The sequence below is a fragment of the Eulemur rufifrons genome, chromosome 8 (genome assembly GCF_041146395.1).
Source record: "Eulemur rufifrons isolate Redbay chromosome 8, OSU_ERuf_1, whole genome shotgun sequence".
Classification (NCBI taxonomy): Eukaryota; Metazoa; Chordata; class Mammalia; order Primates; family Lemuridae; genus Eulemur; species Eulemur rufifrons.
In genome coordinates this window covers 89,734,891-89,757,504 of record NC_090990.1, presented here as the reverse complement: position 1 = coordinate 89,757,504, position 22,614 = coordinate 89,734,891, and the positions used below count along the sequence as shown (strand labels likewise).

General features: G+C 34.0%; 2 protein-coding genes across 2 annotated transcripts in view; one reads left to right on the top strand and one right to left on the bottom strand.

Annotated features, from left to right (window-relative positions):
• RALGPS2 (Ral GEF with PH domain and SH3 binding motif 2) overlaps nt 1-22,614 on the bottom strand; it is a 158,237-nt gene that overhangs the window by 47,339 nt on the left and 88,284 nt on the right. The window lies entirely within an intron of this gene.
• Nucleotides 1,942-22,401, top strand: ANGPTL1 (angiopoietin like 1). The gene is made up of 5 exons (XM_069478395.1): nt 1,942-1,996; nt 6,908-7,759; nt 19,120-19,313; nt 20,603-20,873; nt 22,214-22,401. Exons 2-5 carry the CDS (start codon nt 6,934-6,936, stop codon nt 22,399-22,401), a joined length of 1,479 nt encoding a protein of 492 aa, XP_069334496.1. The 5' UTR covers nt 1,942-1,996; nt 6,908-6,933.

Sequence of the window (22,614 nt, the reverse complement as noted above, 5' to 3'; positions counted from 1 at the left end):
ATTAAAAAGCTCAGGAGGAATTTTTTACTATCTCATATTTCCCTCAAATAAAATTATTAGTGAATACAACATGATCACTGAATGATCAAGAAATTATACATAATGTAAAACACAGGCTAGAAGCTGGCAGTCCATCTGACTCAATGTTTTTAAAATCAGGAAATATCACAGGAAAAATCTAAACGACTCTCTTTTCCTGAAAAAAGGGAAGGACTAGCAATATTGTCTCATAATCCTTAATGGCCACAATGAGGTACAACTGAGAAAGTGCGGGCAGATCCCTTTAAATTAACCATAAAGATGGTTATAATGACATAACCTTCATTTTCCTCTATTATTTTACAGCTGGCTTACTTCACTCATTTATATTACCTGCTTCATTCTTGTTGTGAGCATTTGCCTTTATAGGCCCTTAAATTTGTAACCCCTGGCATACCCATGCATGCCATAGGAATTCAAAGAAAGAATTCTGTGAAAGAGGTAGAAATTAATCTCACATTTTAAATAAAGGATGTGGATTGACGATATGCCCTACCTGAAAGAGAAAAATAGCACAAGCTAAGGCAAGGAAGAATAGGGAGTAGAAGTCCAAAAGATTTATCCAGAAAGCAGCATTTGGCATCTAGGTAATTCAATGAGAGGCAGCATGGCATGATGTGGCATGATGCTTTGGCATAACATTGAAATCCCAGTTCACTACTTAAGTACCAAGCCAAATTACTTAAGATGCTTAAGTTTATGTTTCTTCAGCTATTGGGTTACTTAATTAACATTTCTTCAATTAATGAAATATGATAGCATAGTTGATACTCAACACTAATTCCCTCTCTAATACTGTATTTTCATAGCAGAAGAAACTGGGCCAGAGGTAGGTACAGTGATTTGTCTAAGTTCACATGGTTTGTGGTGAGTCAGAGCTCTCGTTTTTCACTCAGTTCAGGGTTATGTTTGTATTCAAGCCACAATACATCAATTAATAACAAGAACGATTCACACAGAGAAGAGAGGTCATTCTGTAGAATAGGAGGATGTTACATTATATAACACCAGAATTTAAGATTAAAAATATTAAATATCTGAAAGAATTTCACTCATTTTTGGTGTGATTTCACTTATCTTTGGTAATTATATATACAAGTAGTTTTATCTTAAGACACATTATACAGTAGATACAACATATTACAACATCAAGTTTCTTGTAAGTTAAAAACCTCCTGAAATAGCAACTTAGTAAGTAAAGTGTTTAAAAATTCTTCTAGGCTATAAAGAGTATTACATTACTTAGGTGGCTGCCTCTTGACAAAGTCTAGCTCTTGTTCTTTGTTAACAAAAACTAAACTCATCAGGCTTCAACTACTTCCAAGTGAAGTTGAGTACTATTTTTTCAGTATTCAACTTAAAAGATCTCTGGCCAGCAGACTAAAATGTTTGTTTTATAATTGCCCGCTGAACTATGATAGTCTGTTTCCAGATGGTGCCCTTCCTTCAACCTGCACAATCTCTCCTTGTTCGAAGCTATTCAACCTCCTGCTGATCCCACTACCCCCACCCCTATTTAAGGCTACAGAGAGGAAATCCTAAGTCTCTAGCAATTTTTTGATGATGTAATATGTGGGCTGAACTTGAATCTACGGAGAAAGAGGGAATCACTATTCAAGGGTACTGTATATACAATCTGGGTTAGCTGCAGCTGGTTACTGCATTTCTCCATGTGGCAGGCAGAGCAAAGCCACAATGCTTTCTCTGCCGGATTAAAGACAGCCCACAGACCAGAACTTCCACTAGACTACTTAAAATTACATAGGTGGCTTGTCAAATTCAATTGATTAGTATTGTAAAAAGAAAAAGAAGTTCTTCTTACAGCTTGGATTCAACGGTCCAAAACAAAAATGCAGCTGCATTAAAGTCACAGATGAACAAACTTCTACACTGATTTTAAAAATCAAGAATAAAGGCAGCAAGTTACTGGAGTCACTTTGTCAACAGATACAAAAAGGTACTTAATATTTCTCTTATTTTAAAATATGTATATAAAAATGCATAATTATTTTATATTGGTAGTAAAAATTTCAGAATCTCTTATTAAAGAACTTTCGAATATACTATAATTATCATCTGAAAAAGGTTTATTTTGCAACTTTATGTGGAAACAGTACATAATTTATGATGGTTAATGGATTCTTTGAGGTTCAACTTAATGATATTTATTGTATATGATTATAGACTGATAAATGCATACTGGGTTTCTGAAAACCAGTGCTTTAGTGAAACTTGAAATTTTAGCAAGTAACAGATTAAATGTTTAAGGTTTACAGCACAATGATTAAATTAAATTAAAAACAAAGGAATACAAACTAAAGAAAATAACTGTAAATATAATTAGTTTCTCTTCTCACAGCTATATAGTATAAATGCTGAAGATTCACATAAACTGTTGGGTTTCTCAAAGTATAGTTACAAAACAAAGGCAAGAAGATACAAAAATAACTGAAAAGCTTTGCAGCAAAACCTGAATTACAGCATAAGCAAATACTAGGCAGAAATTCTTGCACAGTTTTAAGAAAAATCTATTTCTTGCTAAAGTCAAAATTTTAAATAGTTTTCCAGGTTTACATGTAACAGTAATTTAATTTGGGTAACAAATTAAACCTGCTACAAATGAAATTACTTAGAAAAGCAAAGTTATTGATATACGTACAAAAGAGTATTATGTAAGTAGTGAGGATTAACAATAGAAAATAAAAACTCATCTAAGATGTAATTACTTGCATACTAGATTAAAAGGCCCAAAATATAGAATAATTTAAGATAGAAATAATTTTGGTAACCATACAAAAGAGGAGTTTCCTTCAATATTCTATCTGGGAGCTTTTTTAAATAGTGTTATGAAAACTATTAAAAGTAAAATCACTAGTTACCAATAGTAAGCTTTAACATCAAAGACACTTAGGTTTAATAAACCAGATTCTCTGGCCTTTTAAAAATTAAAGATATTAATGGTAAGAATCTCTGATAGCAAATAATGGTAAAGCTAAAATTTTTTTCCAACTTTGTTTTCATGTCCTTTCCTTAAAGATTCAAAACTCTGAATACTGGAAGGATCCCTGTTCAACATATTTTACAAGAAATTTGGATAAAATTTCTAAGCAATACTAGATCTGAAATACTGTCATCTCTCATTTTTGTTGTTGCTATGAAAAGTGCAGGACCTCATAAAGCCTCAGTTTTTACTGCATTTAATCTGAAACCCAAATCACACAGATAACTCTTTATCCCTGTCTTAAATATATCCAGGGGATTAGATTGTTCTCAAGTCTCTTTCCAGAACATATTTCACAATCCAGAGGTTCTTTATCTAACATACCCTCAATGCTTCATAAATTTAACTTCATTGCCTCTTGCTATTTTCAGTGCATGACCCAGACAGTTAAATGCCTCTATGAGTTTACCATTTGAAAGGAAGTAAATCCTGACTTTTATTCTTCTCTCTACTAGCTGGCAATGTAGCAACTATGAAGAGAAATAGTACTAACAAAATTAACCCAATGCAAAGAAGACTTTTTTTTTCTTTTCTAAAAACAACCAAGCAAAGACATAGTTAAGTATACTGTAACTAATTTATAACATTCTCTTGGGATCTAGGAAAATTTTAACATATACTGAAAGGTTTTATGAGGTAACACAGATTTATGAATCTTTCACTTTAAAACTGAACATATGTGGGAAAATATTAAATAAGAGAATGTTTTTAGAAAATGTAAATGTATTTTTAAAACCAGTTCTTTAGGCATGACGTAGCTAGTCTACTACTTTAGAAATGTGGCTCCTTGCTCTACTTTAAGTGACAATGAAGCCATTACTTTTGTAAGAAAAAGGGAATTATATTTATTTTTAAAAATAAACTTTTAGTTGCTTCCTTCAAATATTAACTTAGATCAGATTCTCTTATGGTGGATAGTGATTTATCTTATGATTTAATCTTACAGGAACCACAATAAACCAAGAGAGAATACACAAAAGGAAGCTGTTTTTGTTTTAATTTAGATTAGCATTTTAATGAGTTTCGTTCTTCAATGGTAACACTGATTCAAAGTCACAACAGCAGTCTTGGATAATATGCTCTTAGCTGTTCTATAAATATCTGTGTCTGGTATTAATATAAGCTATTAAATCAGAACATTGTTCATAAAATTCTACTTGTTTTGAAGTTTCATGATAGTTTCTGAATTTTCCTTGTCTTGCTAGCTTATATCATAGTGGAAATTATTTAAACAAAATAATTTTATGATCTAAGAGTTTCCATTCTATTATTAAACTAAAACAAGTGGAATTTAGCACTGGGTAAGTTAAATATGTAGGAGACATTATATACATTTACACCCAGGAGATACGTGGCTTACATTTTATTTTAAGGTCCTGAGTTTAAGAAACCACATCTAAATTCCATGAATCTGAAAATGTAAGAAGAAATCTTTTATCGGTTTTGGTATAGGTAACTCTTGTATAGTATAAGTCTTTTTTTCTAAATTTTCTACAGATGTCATAAACTAAAAGTATTCATCCATGTGTGCTTTGGATATTAGTCAGCAAAGGCAGCCTTGGATCAATGATGACTCCCACATTTTTTAAAAAAAAGGCCTTGATATAAACATGAATTAATAAGCCCATCCTCCCTATTTTTTTATCCTATCTTGATTAAGTAAATAAAAGAAAAATAATTCTCCACATTCCATCCATTCTTTGCTTTATCTATTTTGAAAACATACTCAATTGAAAACACCAAAAATAAGGAGACATGTTTTTAGAAAGTGAAAGTAGCAGTAGTCTTCATGACTGTAGCTGCAAAGTCTGTATTTCATTGACATAAATCTTTGTTTTTGGGAGAGATCCATAATCACAAGCTAGAGATAGAAATACCAACTTACAGAATACATACAGAAGGAAAGGAATGACAGCACCGAAGTCCAGGATATAAAAATGATGTAAACAAATTCTATCAAAAATAATCCACAAATACTTTTGCATAATTAGCTGGTCAATGAAGAGAGATACAAACCAGGAAAAGGATGCCGAAAACAAGAAACATAAACTTACGACTCCTCCATAGTTATGAGGATAAAAATCGCAGGTCTAGAAAAGTCAGGAGGAGAAGGTTTGAATCCCATTTGAGCGGTTTAGCTTCTCCAGAACTTTATTCCTTTGTAAAATGATAAAGCATTTACTTCATAGTATTGTTGTGAATGCAAATAGTTAACATGTATTAAATGCTACATAAATATAAGGGACTGTCTCAGTGTTGTTGATAGAAAATAATTTAGAATATATTGCCATATAATGTAGTGGTTAATTAAAAACATGAACTCTAAAGTCTTCTGCATGGGTTCAAATTTTGCCTCCATTGCTTAGAAGCTGTGTGACTAATAACGTACTTAACTTCTGGATGCCAAATTTTTCTTCTAAAAATGGGGATCATAATAATCTACCTCACAGACTTGTGGTAAAGGGCTTAAAACAGTACCTGTCACTGAACAAGCACCCAATAAGTATTAACTACTGTTATTGTTGTGTTGTTATTTATAATAGGCATAAACAACTTAGGACCTGGCTTCTCAAATCAAGAAACAAGTAGTTAGGTGGAAAATTGAATAGAAAAGATCTATCTTAGGCTAACCACTGCCATCCTTCAAAAACAGCAGATAGGAATCAAGTTTATGAGTGGGAAGGTAGACTGCAATATAGCAACTTGCTAGTGAACCTGATGGAACAAATACACGTTACCCATTCTACTACTAATACATTTTTGGGAGGTAATTAAAGAGAAAGGAAGTCTTAGCTCTTGGAACTAGTTCTAGTGTTTCCTCAGAAGAAACTGTACCCTAAAGAACAAGTATTTCTCATCTGCCACAGCAAAAACAAAACATTCCAAGCACCGATTTTAGCATACACGTTGCTGCTATAAATACTGACTGAGGGTCAGGGAACCCAATCTAGATCAGCTTCTAAAATTTGTGTGGCCTTGGCCTTCAACATGGGTGCAACGAGGTTCTTGAATGAGATGGTCTCCAAGGCATTTTCCAACTCTAACATTCCTATTCAATTATAGATACATTTCTTTCCTTGGTAATGGTTGTGGAAAGTTATTAATATTTTACTAAAATATAGTACAGTAGAACCTCTGTTAGAAGAATGAACCTTCAGAATCATCTATAAGCTTAGAGCATGTATGTAATTATGGTTCAGGAAACACAATTACCCACAATAACGAGCAGTCTATCATTCTTAAACCTGTCACCAATCCCAATAAGAGATGCTACAAAACCAAAAAACATATGATGCTAAAATTGTCTGGTTTGCGATTTGTCTAAAATGGTTTTTTTTTTAAATTTGATAGGTAAAAAAGACATGGTACTTATTACAGAGGACCAATTTAATTGAAACTGTATAGTATGAATCTAAAACACTGACTAGTAAAGTCACCTGGTAATTTTAATACTAGTTAGGCAAGAATGTTTTAATTAAGGCCTTACTAACATTGTATACCATTTTCATAGTCTTAAGGCAGTAAGCGTCTTAAAGATAAGAAAGGTGTCTTATCAGGATCTCAAAAGTCCCAATAGCACCTCACAGGGTGCCTTCATACCCAGTGGGCACTGACCAAAATCTGCTCAATGAGCTGGGGAACAAGAAGCATTACAATGAGGTGGTACCTGGAGGAGCTATTCTCCAAAACCTAATCTTTAAACAAATGCCAAAGTACTATAACTTAAAATTGAATTTAAGAACTTAACAAAGTTAATCTGGCCTAATTTATTAATACCAATAAATATTCAGTTTTCCCCTTAGTTTTTGTATGTAGATTAATATGAATTCTTTTTGCTTTTTCCCTTCACTGATTTTTTTTCAAAAGACGCTGTTGTACAACCTCATTTCAAAATGAAGGCTTTTATCTGGACGCTACTAGGTGTGCTATTCTTCCTACTAATGGGCATTGGACATTGCAGAGGAGGACAATTCAAAATAAAAAAAATAACCCAGAGAAGATACCCTCGTGCCACAGATGGTAAAGAAGAAGCAAAGAAATGTGCATACACATTCCTGGTACCTGAACAAAAAATAACAGGGCCAATTTGTGTCAACACCAAAGGGCAAGATGCAGGTACCATTAAAGACATGATCACCAGGATGGACCTTGAAAATCTGAAGGATGTGCTCTCCAGGCAGAAGCGGGAGATAGATGTACTGCAATTGGTGGTGGATGTAGACGGAAACATTGTAAATGAGGTAAAGCTTCTGAGAAAAGAAAGCCGTAATATGAACTCTCGTGTTACTCAACTCTATATGCAACTATTACACGAGATTATCCGTAAGAGGGATAATTCACTTGAACTTTCCCAGTTGGAAAACAAAATCCTCAATGTCACCACAGAAATGCTGAAGATGGCAACAAGGTACAGGGAACTAGAGGTGAAATATGCTTCCTTGACTGATCTTGTCAATAACCAGTCTGTGATGATCACTTTGTTGGAAGAACAGTGCTTGAGGATATTTTCCCGACAAGACACCCATGTGTCTCCCCCTCTTGTCCAGGTGGTGCCACAACATATTCCTAACGGTCATCAGTATACTCCTGGTCTGCTGGGAGGTAACGAGATACAGAGGGATCCCGGTTATCCCAGAGATTTAATGCCACCACCTGATCCGGTAACTTCTCCCACCAAAAGCCCTTTCAAGATACCACCAGTAACTTTTATCAATGAAGGTGAGTTACTGTCAAAAATGCAAGTATTGGGTTAATATCTTTTATGGTTTATGAAACAATGCTCATAATAAATGCTTCTTCATTTTGGTGGAGTTACACATGTACATTAAATTTCCATTTTTGTTTTTTATTAATGTCATCAAAAATTGAACTTAAGTACATCTCCTCTCCCAGCCCTAATGTTCCAAGAGCGTATTCTGTGAAAAAAGTAGTCTTCCATCCAAATTCTTGTATCTAGGGGCTACTGTCATTGAGACAAATCTGTCCATGTTCCACTCCTAAACTATGGAGTCCTGCTCTATAACCATCCCATCAGCTTCCCACTAGGTGCTCGCTGCGGCTCAACAACCTCTTGCTGTTCTTACCATCACACTCTTCCAAAGGAACATTTAAAATTTTGCTTTCACTATCAAGCCTGTAATTATACCTTCTTACCTCCACTGTCAGCAGATGACTCATCTACTGCTGTACTGAGAGTGAGTCTAATCGGGTTTTGTTCTTAAAAACATCTGTATCAAAAACCCATGCCTTTTTGCTCCCAGCCTCAAGAGGAAAAGGAATTCTTATTTTCCAAGGCTAAGCAAACTACAATCTGTACCTTGTATCCAAATAAATATGCCATATTACCATAAAAAATTCTTTCACTGATCTTAAGATCCCCATCTCTACTTCTTAATTTCATTTCTTCTTCCCTTCAATCAACATCAGTCACTGATCTAGGTGTCCAGAAAACAAAGATGAGTAATTCATCACTGCTAACTTTCTGAATATGTATTTCAAATTTATTTTACACTTGCATCCATTTTCTCATAAGACATTCTGAATCCTTTACAAGCTGATTTGCTTCCTTAGAGTGGTGGGGAAAACCCAAATACCCCAAAGTAAAAAATATGAGTAAACAAATTAGTTCATTCACTTATTGAAAAGACAGGGCATAAGACAGTATAGACTACAAACTAATTTTAAACAACAACAAAAACACAGAACAAAGACTGGAAAGAAATACATTATGAGGTGGTTGTATTTCTCTGCAGTGGTAGATACCACTAAGCATTCACAGCACTGTTTTCTTGGGCTTCCCTATTATATTATTCTGACTTGCTACTTTAGGTCCTCCACTGGCACCTTTTCCCTTCTATTCCTTAAAAAGGCCTTCTTCAAGGTATTCTGTTTTAGAGGCCTCATATACCTTCTTCAAGGCTTCAAGTATCACCACTGCTCAGATGACCCATGAATGGAGCTCTCTCTCCTGAGTCTAACCAAAGCTGGGTGTTTACATTTGGATATTTTACCATTACCTCACATGCTACTGTTTCCTTTATTGAAATACCTTCTTTCAGCTTTCCTGTCAACTTAGCAGATTTTAAGGCTTAACTCAAATAATACTCTTATTGTTATAACTTCCCACATTCAGACAAACATACTTAGATGGCTCTTTTTCCAAATCACTATTTCTTGAACATGTTTTCATATTACACTGAAATTATTTATCTATATATCTGTCTCCCTCCCGGTCTGAATACTGCTGGAAGATACCGAACTCTCTTTTCATCATTCTATCTCAATATCTAGCCAGGATCAGGTTTGGCATGTTGTGTTTAGCATATTGCAGGCACTTGAGGAATGAACGAATGAATTAGTAAATAAACCCCAAAATAAAAAATTTTCCCAAAGTAGCATTCTCCTTTTAGAAATAATTAGTATTACAAAAGGAATACATATGTGCTGAAGAAAATCTAGAAAATACCAATAAACCTTTTAAAAAAAAGGTTCCCCGAATAACTTCCATGTCTTTCTTTTTTCCTTTCATAAACATGGTCATCAACATTCTTGTAACTTTCTAAAATAACTTTCTTCTTTTTGTTTTTCTATGATTATATCCTTAGGATAAATTTTTATAAGTAAAACTGATGGATCAAATTCTTTTGATTTCTCTATTTTGATTTACCACTTGTTTCTGAATTAAATTGGCTCATGTTTGATACTTCCCACCTGCCCCATACACAGTCAGTTGAATTCTAACCATGACCCTTTTTCAGTCTCTCATGTACATGTCCCTCATTTCTATTCAGAGCAAAAATTCTAACTTAGATTCAGGTTATCCATGGCAACAGCTAGAACATAGAGATTTCCTGGGTTACCAGTTGTGTAACCTTGGAAAAAAACTTTTTCTATGCCCCAGTATCCTCATCCATGAAATGGGAATAACAATTGTACTTATCTCATTGAGTTTCACACTTGAAGAGTACTTAGAACAGTGCCTGGCACTCAAATGGTAAGGTCTTACTACGAACTGGATAGCCTGCCAACTGGTCTAACTCCCATTTTCTCTATCCATCAAAATATATTTGCATTGTCAACCAATCCCATCTTCTGAAACCACCCACATAACCACACTTCTGCTCAGCAGTTCCCCACTACAAACAAAAAAAGTCCAATTTACTTAGACTGGCTAGGAATAACATCCTCCTCAAAGAATCAAGCCTACCTTTCCTTCCATTAGTTTCCTTTACAAAAACTATCTGCTCCAATAAAATGAATCTACTTATTTTCTCCTAAATATTTCCATGTTTTTTGCCTATTTAAATTATAAAGCTCAAACCAACCAACCAAATAAAATTGCAACTCCTCCTTGAGGCCCGTGTTTGCTCCCACAGGCTTGAAGTGATTTCTCTGTAACATGCACACGATATTCCATACATTCCCTCTTAAAATTATCAGTCATCTTTACATGCACACATAAGTACATCTAAATAAAATGCCCTCCAACTATATTATAAGCTCCTTCCTGGCAGATGGATATTGTGTCTATTTGCAACTGCTAAATGTTAGCTGATTTGATAATATTTTTATAGAGCTTCTTAAAGTTGTCATTCCCAAGACCTTCATGAAAGTACTTTAATACATTATATTGTACTGGATACATTTATTTTATACAATTCTAATGTACAGTAGCAACAGGCCAGAGTATAATTAAATTAGATAAATATGATCATTATTAATATCCTCAAGCTTTTTGATTTCCAAAGGGAAAATGTGAACAAAGTGATCCACTGGGTATAGAAAGAAAAAATTTATATTTATATTTATTTTTGATGCCATTTTTAAAAACTTATGCTTTGTGTAAGTTTTAGTGTATATAATTTATCAGTATGGTGGTTTGTATATATAATTCATAAACAAACATAATTGAGGTATGTGCCTTTTCTTTAAACTGACGAGGTGTACAATTATGTAAGTATGGAGATGAGTGCCATGGAGTACTCTATGTGGGCCCTGAATCTTAAGGGAATGGTATCACCAATTTTAGCAGAAATGATTATTCACATATTTATACACTGACAAACTTTTCTAAGAAAATGACCATACAAAATGAAATATATCATTTCTAGGTTTTATCATACAATTGAACTTTAGTACAAGAAAAAGGTAATGTTACAGAATTAAATCCCATGTTGGGGATTTAGATGATTCAAAAGTCCCCTTGAAAATATTTTGCTTTAATGAAACAATGGTTTCAATACCCCCAATAAACCAATCTTTAATATAAAAATTATTCATTATTTTTTGTTTTAAGTAAACATTAACCTTTTACTTATTTTATTCTACAAATGTCGGTCTCAAATACAGGGCATAATTAGCTACACCATGTGAATTATTATATTAATTTGTAGACCAATGAACATACAAGGGAAAGCACAGAATTAAGAAAACCTGGTTCCACCATTACCTTTGTTTTGTAACCTCGGGTAAGTCACTTTGCCTCTTTCTGTTTTCTCATTTGTACAAGGAGAGTGCTGATTGGACTAGATGATTCTAATACCCTTCTCCAGTTCCGTTACTCTGTGATTCTTACCAAATCACACAGCAACAATAGGCATGCTATTTTCTTTATATAATGTGCTCAACTATTTTTTCATATTATTTTTATATCTCTCTGAGAAAGATATCTAAAACTGTTTGGGTGCTTGCACAAAGAAGGGCAAAGATAGATGGTTACTGATGTACTCATGGATGCTCCTGGCACCAAGAAATTTATATTATTGTACTTTACATGTAGGTACATTGTCATCCTAAAGTTTTTAAATACGTAAGGTGAAAATACACAATTTGTATTTTAAAAGGTAATCAGCCACAAAAGGACAAATACTGTATGATTCTACTTACACGAAGCACTTATAGTCAAATTCATAGAGACAGAAAGAAGAATGGTGGTTGCCAGGGGTAGTGGGGAGGGGTGAATAGGGAGTTGTTTAATGGTTATAGTTTCAGTTTTGCAAGATGAAAAGAGTTCTGGAGACGGATGGCGGTGATGGTTGCAACAACATGAATGTACTTAATGCCACTGAACATGCCTGGGTGTGGTGGCTCACGCCTATAATCCTAGCACTCTGGGAGGCCGAAGCGGGAAGATCACTTGAGGTCAGGAGTCCGAGGCCACTGAATAGTATATTTAAGAATGGTTAAGATAGTAAATTTTATGTTATGTATATTTCACCATACTTTTTTAAAAAGGTGTTTTAAAAACAGGTAATTTTATATTTTCTTTTAAAATACATATAAGAAAAATTCACATGGAAAAACAAACTTAAAGATGGTAATTTTTTAGTTAAAAATCATTTTTCAGAAACATCACCTCTTTTCTACCTTAAAAACAAAAGGTTTGGAAATGTAATTATACATCTGAAAAGTTGCCATCAATAAAATTCTTAACTGTTAATATTATTTAGTGGCTACATGGGTTAGTCTTTCATAAAAGAAAACATTACTCTTTTACAAATAGTATATTTATAAAAATGAGTTCATTCCTTGTATGTAAGTGGAGTTGAGAAAGTTCTTTCACAGTGTATAAAAGCATAGATCTGAATATCAAGAAATTTGGATTCTGGCAAAGCTTTTCTGAGGTCCAGTTGCCTCTTTTGTAAAAGAGATTGTTGTGATGATTAGATGAGGTATTACAGTTGAAAATGCTTTGTGTATGATCTGGTATGGTCTGACCATCATTAATTACTACCTTTTTTTGTGCATTTCCCTTTATTTGCCTTGTCTTGTTATATTACATATACAGAGACATAAAAGGTAAGCTTAAAAGGTTAAATTTGAAAAGCAGTAATTGAAACTAAAAGTGTGCTTTTTAGTGGTGGGCTTGTTTTAAATCACTGAATATTTACATTTTTAAAATTATTTATGATGCAGCCCATTAGTAAATTTTTTAGGTACAATTGGTTTGAGAGGAATGTTTATATTAACGCTTAATACAAAATAAAAAGACTGGTTAAGCAAAGGTGCTGTTGGAATTAACCATAATTAACCAATTATGAAAACTAATTGTCAAAAAATAAAAGCTTGGGTTGCTAACTGCAGTTTAAGCAAACAGATTAGTAAACTAAGGAATTCATATTATTATAAGAAAGACTCTATTACCACTTTAGAAAGTCTTTGCCTCAAACTTCCCACCCCAGAAATGCTGTTAAATATATTTATCTTATAGTTAACTAACAAGCAAATTAAAAATTTTACCTCTCAAAAGATTCTAGGAGCTAACTAATTACTTGAAAGTTCTAAATTGGTTATCTGTTGCTCCCATCACAAAGAGATTTTCCTTGTAGTTTAATTTAAAAGTTCTTTTTATAGAAGAAGGACACGTATGTTAGAGGTGGCTCCCAGTAAGCATGAAATCTTTTTTTTTTTTTTTTTGACAGAGTCTCACTCTGTTGCCTGGGCTAGAGTGCCGTGGTGTCAGCCTAGCTCACAGCAACCTCAAACTCCTGGGCTCAAGTGATCCTCCTGCCTCAACCTCCCCAGTAGCTGGGACTACAGGCATGCGCCACCATGCCTGGCTAATTTTTCTATATATATTTTTAGCTGTCCATATAATTTCTTTCTATTTTTTTAGTAGAGACGGGGTCTTGCTCTTGCTCAGGCTGGTCTCGAACTCCTGAGCTCAAACAATCCTTCCGCCTCAGCCTCCCAGGGTGCTAGGATTATAGGCGTGAGCCACTGTGCCTGGTCCCATTGTTCTATTTTAAATATGGGTTCTTAATGAAGAATACATCTTGGGAAATAATGTGGCATGACTGACTAACATTTTTCTATGAGTCAGATCTATTAATTGAAGTTCGTTAGCCCTATATAAATTTTAATCATCACATAAACTATGGAACAGAGAGACTGCTCTTCAAATTCAATGTACAAAATTCCAGTTTCCTGTTTTGAGAAGAATATTGCAAAAAAAAGCGAAGATAATTAAAATTCCCATTTTTAAAAGAAAAGCACTTCCATTCTATACCCTTTGAACAATCATGAACAAATTCCTAAATCACGTCAATCAATTTATTTCTAGTAATATGCAAATCTACAAGTTAAATTTGACCTTTCAAGAATAAAGCTAGCAATTTTCTATTAGTCATTTAAGAATTCCTATTAAGCAAAGTTCTCTATGGTACAGAGAAAGCAGTCAAACATTTAGTATAGGAACAATCTGTAATCTAATTCTAGAGCAGAAAGTAAATAAGATATGCAAGTAATAAGAAAATATTTCTGCCAAGATCAACAGTATACAGTAGGTTAAGACAGGTTAATGGTATATTTGTAAAAATAAACATAAACAAATATTGATTTCTGATATTTACCATCTTTACTGAGAAGGAAAAAAGTAGCTATAAGCACCACTAATTTTATCCATATCTTCTAGAAAAGGATTTCAACTAAACTTTCCTAAAGCTTTATATCAACTAAGTCTAACAGACACCCAAACTATAAACATGAAGCCCACTGCAAAAAACAGGTTGAAAATTAAAGACAAAGATAATCTCAAATTTGTATAATTGAAGTCTTATCCAAATGAAAGCTGGATTCAGAAAACCCAGAACTCTCCAATTTGTTTAAACATCTGAGTGCCTATAAAATGGCAGGAGTCTAGCTCGATGGAACAAATGGTTATTTGACAAATATTCTGTCAACATTCAAAACCTTGATGTTGCTACATATTTTACAATTCAAATAACCTAATGAAAGTCCAACTTTTGAATATATACTTAAATGTAAAATGTAAACTGTCAAAACTATAATCAAATGAGTGCATAGTAAACATTTACAAAAATGATATTCACAGAATAAGCAATACAAAAGTGACATTCACATAACACACAAATTTCTGAAATGAGAGAAATATTTATGCATATTACAACAAAACCACTTTCATGTATGCATTAACTAAAATGCCAATTGGTTTTAAAACAAGAAGAATGCTCCTCAGATACCTCAGCTAGCTCTTATTACCAAGTACCCTGCATAACTCCATCAAAGTACTTAACATACTGTAGTGGAATTATCTTTCTTGCCACTTTTTCCACTTCCCACTTGACTCTAAGGTTGTTTCTCTATCTCTCGACTCTAAAACAGTCAATAGTAGATGCAGAAAAGACATTTGAAAGAATAATATAGAACTGAGGGAATTCTGGAAACTTCCCAGAAATCATTAAGTTCCACAAATATCTGACTGCCTAAGTAGGCTCAAGCTATGGATATACACCAAAAGATAAAGTCCTTACCTATGAGTCCTATAAGCAAAAGAATACACTACCATGGATTACACAAAATAATCTAAGTATGGACCTGGGAGTCATACTTTTCCTTCCATCTCACTCCCGCATAAAAAACTAAAATTCTGTAAATTTCATCCTATCTAAAATACAGCCTTTCTACCCTTCTCCAACTTGACTACAATGCATGTTTCTGTAATGTGAAGTAGTTCATATGTGACTGGCAAAAAAGGAGAATAGTAGTAGTCAAATAAAGAGGTTATATTGGTTTACACAGGATTTTTTCCCCAAGCATATTAATGTTTTGTGCCACAGTTAACTGCGTCTGAATACAAAATATGTTAACAGCTAAAATCAGCCATTATTTTTCTGCATGAATTTGTACAACATGAGGTTTTTCAGGAATGTATTATTTTTCTGCAGTAGAAATGACATTACATTCACCACTGATTAACCATATTAAATTTACTAAATAAGATGTTTATTAAATAAGTTACTTAAGTTATTAAATAAGCTACCACTATGTATTAAGACGAGCAATAAAGGAGAAAAGGGACTAACAGTTACTGATGATGACTGCTTTGTTAAGCATTGTGTTAAGGGCTCTGAATACTTTCATAAAGTTGAATCTGTTCCAGGAATCTTAATAAGGTTGGTTTAACATTCAAAATACAATCAATATAATTCACCATGACAAACAAAAAAAAAAAAAAAAAAGAAAAATCCTATCATCTCAGTAGACACATAAAAAGCCTTTGAAGAAAACAGAAAATCCATTCATGATCAAAACTCTTAGCAAATTTGGAATAGAAGGGGAATGAATCTTGAAGTAGTTATTATAGCTATCTTCAATGCCTTAAAGGAAAATATGTTCATAATAAACACAAAGATAGGACATCTAAAAGGAGAAATAAACACTATAAAAAAGAACCAAATTGCAACTCCAGAACTAAAAAATACAATTCCTAAAATAAATATAATCCAAGAAAGATACCGTCTTTCCCATTTCTCAAATTTTTTATTAGTAATCTGTAGTGCTATGGACATTGTATTATAATTGTTAAGAATCTGAAACAGGGAAATATAAATGTGACAAAATAAAAATTTGAACTAGAGAAATTGATGTTCTCTTGATTTTTGCCTGTGGCTTTCAATTTCCTTGTATTTAAAATGAGAAAGTAGATTAATTGATTCATTTAATTTAGAAAAAAACTGAGCCTACTAAGGGCTAAAACAATGACATTAAATCAGAAGAAAAACAAAAATACTCTGTTCTCAAACAGCAATCTAGCAGGAAGAGCTCCTAATCTTAAGAACCCCTTTGTAATGATATTGTTGTATAACTATTTAACAAGATTAATACTATTCCAATAAGGCCCAAAAGGGACACTGTATATACTTAGCAAAGTATAGATAACACATTGCTCAAAATTTCAGCAATCCTATTATCCTTATAGCACAGAAATTCTTGTAAGAACTTTACTTGACTATACTATTTTCACATAATTTCTAAAAATTATGCATGTTAGAATTTTAACATTTCTACTAAAATTTAAAATCTGACCATCAGGCCAGGAGGGGTGGCTCACGCCTGTAATCCTAGCACTTTGGGAGGCCAAGGCAAAAGCTCTTCCTTGAGGCCAAGAGTTAGAGACCAGCTTTAGCAACAGCAGGATCTTGTCTCTACAAAAAATAGAAAAGTTAGCCAGGTGTGGTAGCCTGAAGTCCCAGCTACTCGGGAGGCTGAGGCAGGAGTACTGTTTGAGCCCAGGAGTTGAGGTTGCAGTGAGCTATGATGACACTACTGCATCTAGCCTGGGAGACACAGTGAGACCCTGTCCCAAAAAAGAAAAAAAAATTTTTTTGACAATCAGAATTTTCATACTTTTTTGTTCTAATAGTTCTTTAGGGTAATTTTCAATTCTGAATCACTTAATATTTTTGCATGCTTATAAAAAAGGCTCAAACACTGAAAAAGGGTGTAACTAAAGAATGTTCAGTAAAATTAGAATTTATCTTTCTCTAGATCTACAAATATGGAAATAACAAGTGCAAGAATCAGACACCCTACAAGTAATTTTATAAAATGTTTTTAGCATTTTAAAAAATTTGAAGAACTTATGTTAAAAATAGAGAATACCTAAAACTCTGAAATAACATGAGAGCAAATGCAGCACAGCAGTTCAGAGCACGGATCTGGGATTAGAAAGAAATGAGTTTAAGCCTAGGGATTACTACCTTCTAAAATACATGACCTTAATTAATTGTTCTATCTGTAGAAGACCTATAAACTATCATAGGGTCACTGGATAGATTAAATAAGAAAATTACTATTGGTTATATAAATTGACACAACTCTTTTAAAAAAGGCATTTAGGTCAAAATTCCTGAATTTTTTTTTTTTTTTTTTTAAGAGACAAGGTTTTGCTCTGTCACCCAGGCTGGAGTGCACTGGCACAATCATAGATCACTGCAGCCTTAAATGCTTGGGCTCAAGCAATCCTCCTGCCTCAGCCTCCCTAGTAGCTGGGACTACAGGCTTGTGCCACCATAACCAGTTAATTGACTTTTTAAAAACTTTTGCAGAGATGCAAGTCTGACTATGTTGCTCAGGGTGGTCTCAAACTCCTGGCTTCAAGCAATCCCAAAGTGCTGGGATTACAGGCATGAGCCACCGAACCCAGCTGTGCAATGTATTCTTCTGGGCTATTAATAACTGCTGCAGGAGTCAGGGGGCGGGGCGTGAAATTTAACATACTGACTGCTACACTAAAAAAAAAAAAATTTGTCCTTGGGGCCACAGTGTCATATTACTAAAATAGAATAAAAACTTTGAAAACAAAATGATCCTTTCTAATTTAATGAAAAATTTGTTATTCTTTACTGTTTTCTGTGCATGAGTTATATGCAATTAAATTATCAATATTAACTGTAACAGTAAGAACATCAACAAAATTTTCACGAACCAACTTCAGTTACATATGCTTCACAAGGCCCTGGGCTCAAAATCAATGTGAATTAAATACAACTCACATGGCAGTTTAATGTGTTAAGAGTATGTAAGTTTGGAAAACTCCAGTTTATTTATTTCAGGGCTTCTCAGTCTTTAATATGTGAATTGTTCATTGTGAGTTTCCAAAAGGGAAACAATATTTTGCATTTCTAGAACTTACTAGACTATGGTACCCATTTCCTTTGAGTATCTCAAGGGACTATAGTGTGTTCCACCAAAATCAAAATTTCCAAAACTATAAATCTGGCACTATGAAGACCTATAAAAGAGCTGATACTCCCTTGATCCAATAGATCAACCTCTTAGTATTCTTATAAGTAAATGTGAAAAAATGAAGCCAATAAAAATGGAGATACTTTGTGCAGTGTTACAATATTTATAATAGCAAAAGCCAGATAAAACCTCAATGTCCAATGACAAAAGAATAAACACTGATATATCAATGTCAATGGCTATTCCATAGCTTTTATAAGTGCCAGAATGCAGACTATAGCTCCACAGAAATGTTTGTTAAAAAGATAGAATCCTATTTTCTACATGCATTAGAGTTATAACAATATAAAAATGTATGTACACGAACAAAGAGAAGAACAGTGGAAAATGAAACAAGTTAATGCTCTAGGATAATGGGAGTGGAGTAATCCCTTTATTTAGTTTCTTTAAACTTCAATAGTACTGTGCATACTAGAGATAAAAAGTGGCATCTGTAAAGACACAAAGGTTAAGTATCTTGATTAAAAACTATTTTAATATATCTTTTTTCATATTAAGTTTCCTGATAATCAATGGTATTTAAATTGCAGGACCATTCAAAGACTGTCAGCAAGCCCAAGAAGCTGGGCATTCAGTCAGCGGTATTTACATGATTAAACCTGAAAACGGCAAAGGACCATTGCAGTTATGGTGTGAGAACAGTTTGGATCCTGGGGGTTGGACTGTTATTCAGAAAAGAACAGATGGTTCTGTCAACTTTTTCAGAAATTGGGAAAATTATAAGGTAAATCAGTGATTCAGACCTAGGAGAGATGAAACAAAGCAGCTCTTGCCATTGTACAATAAATGAGATATGCATTCTATGTAATAAACAATTAGTATTCTATGCAATAAATGTTAAGAAATAACTATCCATATTTTTTCTTTATCTACATCTGTCAAAAAGATGATTCTCACACTTCTGGTTTTAAAGGCAAAATTAAAATGTAAAAAGGAACCTGAAGATATACTTTACAATGCTCCTTCTCAGTATGGATGACTTAGATGTACACTTACTATTTTACAAGGATTACTACTAGGAAAAAAATTTTTGGCTCTTTGGATGAGTACGAGAGAGATCAGGAACCCTTAAGAATCTGAGTAGTTCACTAGATTTTAGAAGCTAGGAGTAAGTTTTGTTCTCTTTTGCCTTTGGCTTATTTGTAGGATTTGAAGCTGGATATGCAAATAAATACTGACACGTTAAAAAAAGCAAAACGACAACGTGGGGCTTATAAAAATCAGGTGATCAACTAAAATGGTAGTTTACATTACCACTTAAGTCGCAATGTCTTTATTCTATCGAATGTTTAAAACTTATCTATAGGAACCCGTTCTACTAAGTGAAGTATCCTAAGAATGGAAAAACAAGCAGCATATGTACTCACCATCAAATTGGTTTTTTTTTTTTTTTTTTTTTTGAGACAGAGTCTTGCTCTGTTGCCCGGGCTAGAGTGAGTGCCATGGCGTCAGCCTAGCTCACAGCAACCTCAAACTCCTGGGCTCAAGCAATCCTTCTGCCTCAGCCTCCCGAGTAGCTGGGACTACAGGCATGCACCACCATGCCCGGCTAATTTTTTCTATATATATTTTTAGTTGTCCATATAATTTCTTTCTATTTTTAGTAGAGACGGGGTCTCGCTCTTGCTCAGGCTAGTCTCGAACTCCTGACCTCGAGCGATCCACCCGCCTCGGCCTCCCAGAGTGCTAGGATTACAGGCGTGAGCCACCACGCCCGGCCCAAATTGGTTTTAACTGATCAACACTTAAGTGCACATATAGTGATAACATTCATTGGGTGTTGGGCAGATGGGGGGAGGAGGGGATGGGTATATACACACCTAATGGGTGTGGTGCCACAGTCTGGGGGATGGACACACTTGAAGCTCTGACTCGGGTGGGGCAAGGGCAATACACATAACCTAAACATTTGTATACCCACAATATGCTGAAATAAAAAAGAAAAAACTTCTCTATAAATATGTTTACTATCTACACTTATTTGCATACTCATGTTTCTCCATTTATTAACAGAAAGGGTTTGGAAACATTGATGGAGAATATTGGCTTGGACTTGAAAATATCTATATGCTTAGTAATCAAGATAATTATAAACTGTTGATTGAATTAGAAGACTGGAGTGATAAAAAAGTTTATGCAGAATACAGCAGCTTTCGTCTGGAATCTGAAAGTGAATTCTATAGACTGCGTCTGGGAACTTACCAGGGAAATGCAGGGGATTCTATGATGTGGCATAATGGTAAACAATTCACCACACTGGACAGAGACAAAGATATGTATGCAGGTGAGTAAGAAAAAAATACAACTTTCATTCTTTATAGAATCATCACCTTACATGCATTAAATAAGACCTACTTATGAAAGTATATGCTATTAAAATCTTTTATGAAAGGTCATTTTGGACAGAAAGGAAATATAACCTATTGAAAGAAATAGCTTTTAGGATCTCTTCTATAAGGAAATCCCAAACTATGATCTCTGTAAAGAAAAAAGTTCTGTGGGAAAAAAGCAAAACAAAAACATATTCATCTAAGTTGCCTAAAATTCTTACCAAATACTAACCAAACATCTATCATGTATGAGGCACTGTTGTAGGTGCTGAGGATATAGAAGTGAATAAAGTTTCTGCCTCTGGAGCTTACTCTCTAGGAGGAGGAGACAAAATGATTTGCTAGGTGGCAATAAGTACCCTAAAAAAAATAAAACCGAGTAAGGGAGTAGAAAGTGATGAAGAGCAGTGCCTGGGGTGGATACTATTTTACATGCATTAGCTAGGAAGGGTTATTGTGAGAAGGCAACTGCTGAGTAAAGCAGGCAAGCCATTTGCATACATGTGTGAAAGCATTTCTGAGAGGGGAAAAGCAAGATGACTACGACATGTGGTATAAGGAACAGCAAAAAGCTTGATTCAGAGGGTAAATTAATATTTCATTAGAAAGGATCAATTAGACCATCCATATAATCTCACATTTAATTTTCATAGGCTTTTGCCTTTTTAACCCAGGTTTCTGGCTCTGTTAAAGAGATTCCCCCTGCCCCCGAAAAGTAATTTTTCTCTTCAGTTGTATCTTGGCAAGCAGTACACAGATCTCTCTTTTAACCTATTTCACAGTGGTAAAATAGGGAGAAAAGAAGAGAGATATGACCATAACATATGCCTTATATACAAAAACTCATCTGATTGCTGGTAGTGCTATTTTATTTTATATATTTTGCTATTTTGAGAATTCAATTTTCCCCAAACTTTATGTTCTTCTTTGGCAACTCTATATTTTATTCCTTCCCAATATCTTCCTCTGTATCTCTGTCAGATGCAAACACTGCTTGCATTTTATTTACCCTATCTAGAAAATTAAATCCTCCCCCCCTTTTTTAAAAAAAGTACATACTAAGCAAGCAAAGAGCAAGTTAAAAAAAAAAAAAGGCAATTCAAGTGATCTTTCAAGGAGCTGGTGCAACAGCAAAAAAGAATAATGAAGGAACAAAACTACTAAGGTAAAGGTAACTGAAATCAGTAAGGGAAGCTGAAGTTGCTCCAAAGATAGAGTAAGTTTTTGATAGTTTACAGAATACCACATTTCAAAAAAAACTTTTACTTTTGTATCTATATTTTTTCTTTCAAAGGAAACTGTGCCCATTTTCATAAAGGCGGCTGGTGGTACAATGCCTGTGCACATTCTAACCTAAACGGAGTGTGGTACAGGGGAGGCCACTACAGAAGCAAGCACCAGGATGGAATCTTTTGGGCCGAATACAGAGGCGGGTCATACTCCTTGAGAGCAGTTCAGATGATGATCAAGCCTATTGACTGAAGAGAGACAGTCCCCAATTTAAGTGACATAAACTCTGTATTTTTTAGTTCCTAAAAATGTAAATGTTACATGTATATTATTTTGCACAATTTATTTCTACAGATAATAGTTTTTAAAATGAATTTTACCATAACTATAAAAGGGGATCAATGAATGTAATTTCATCTGCCTTCAATATACTGAAGAAGATTTTTTGTCTCCATATCCTAGTTA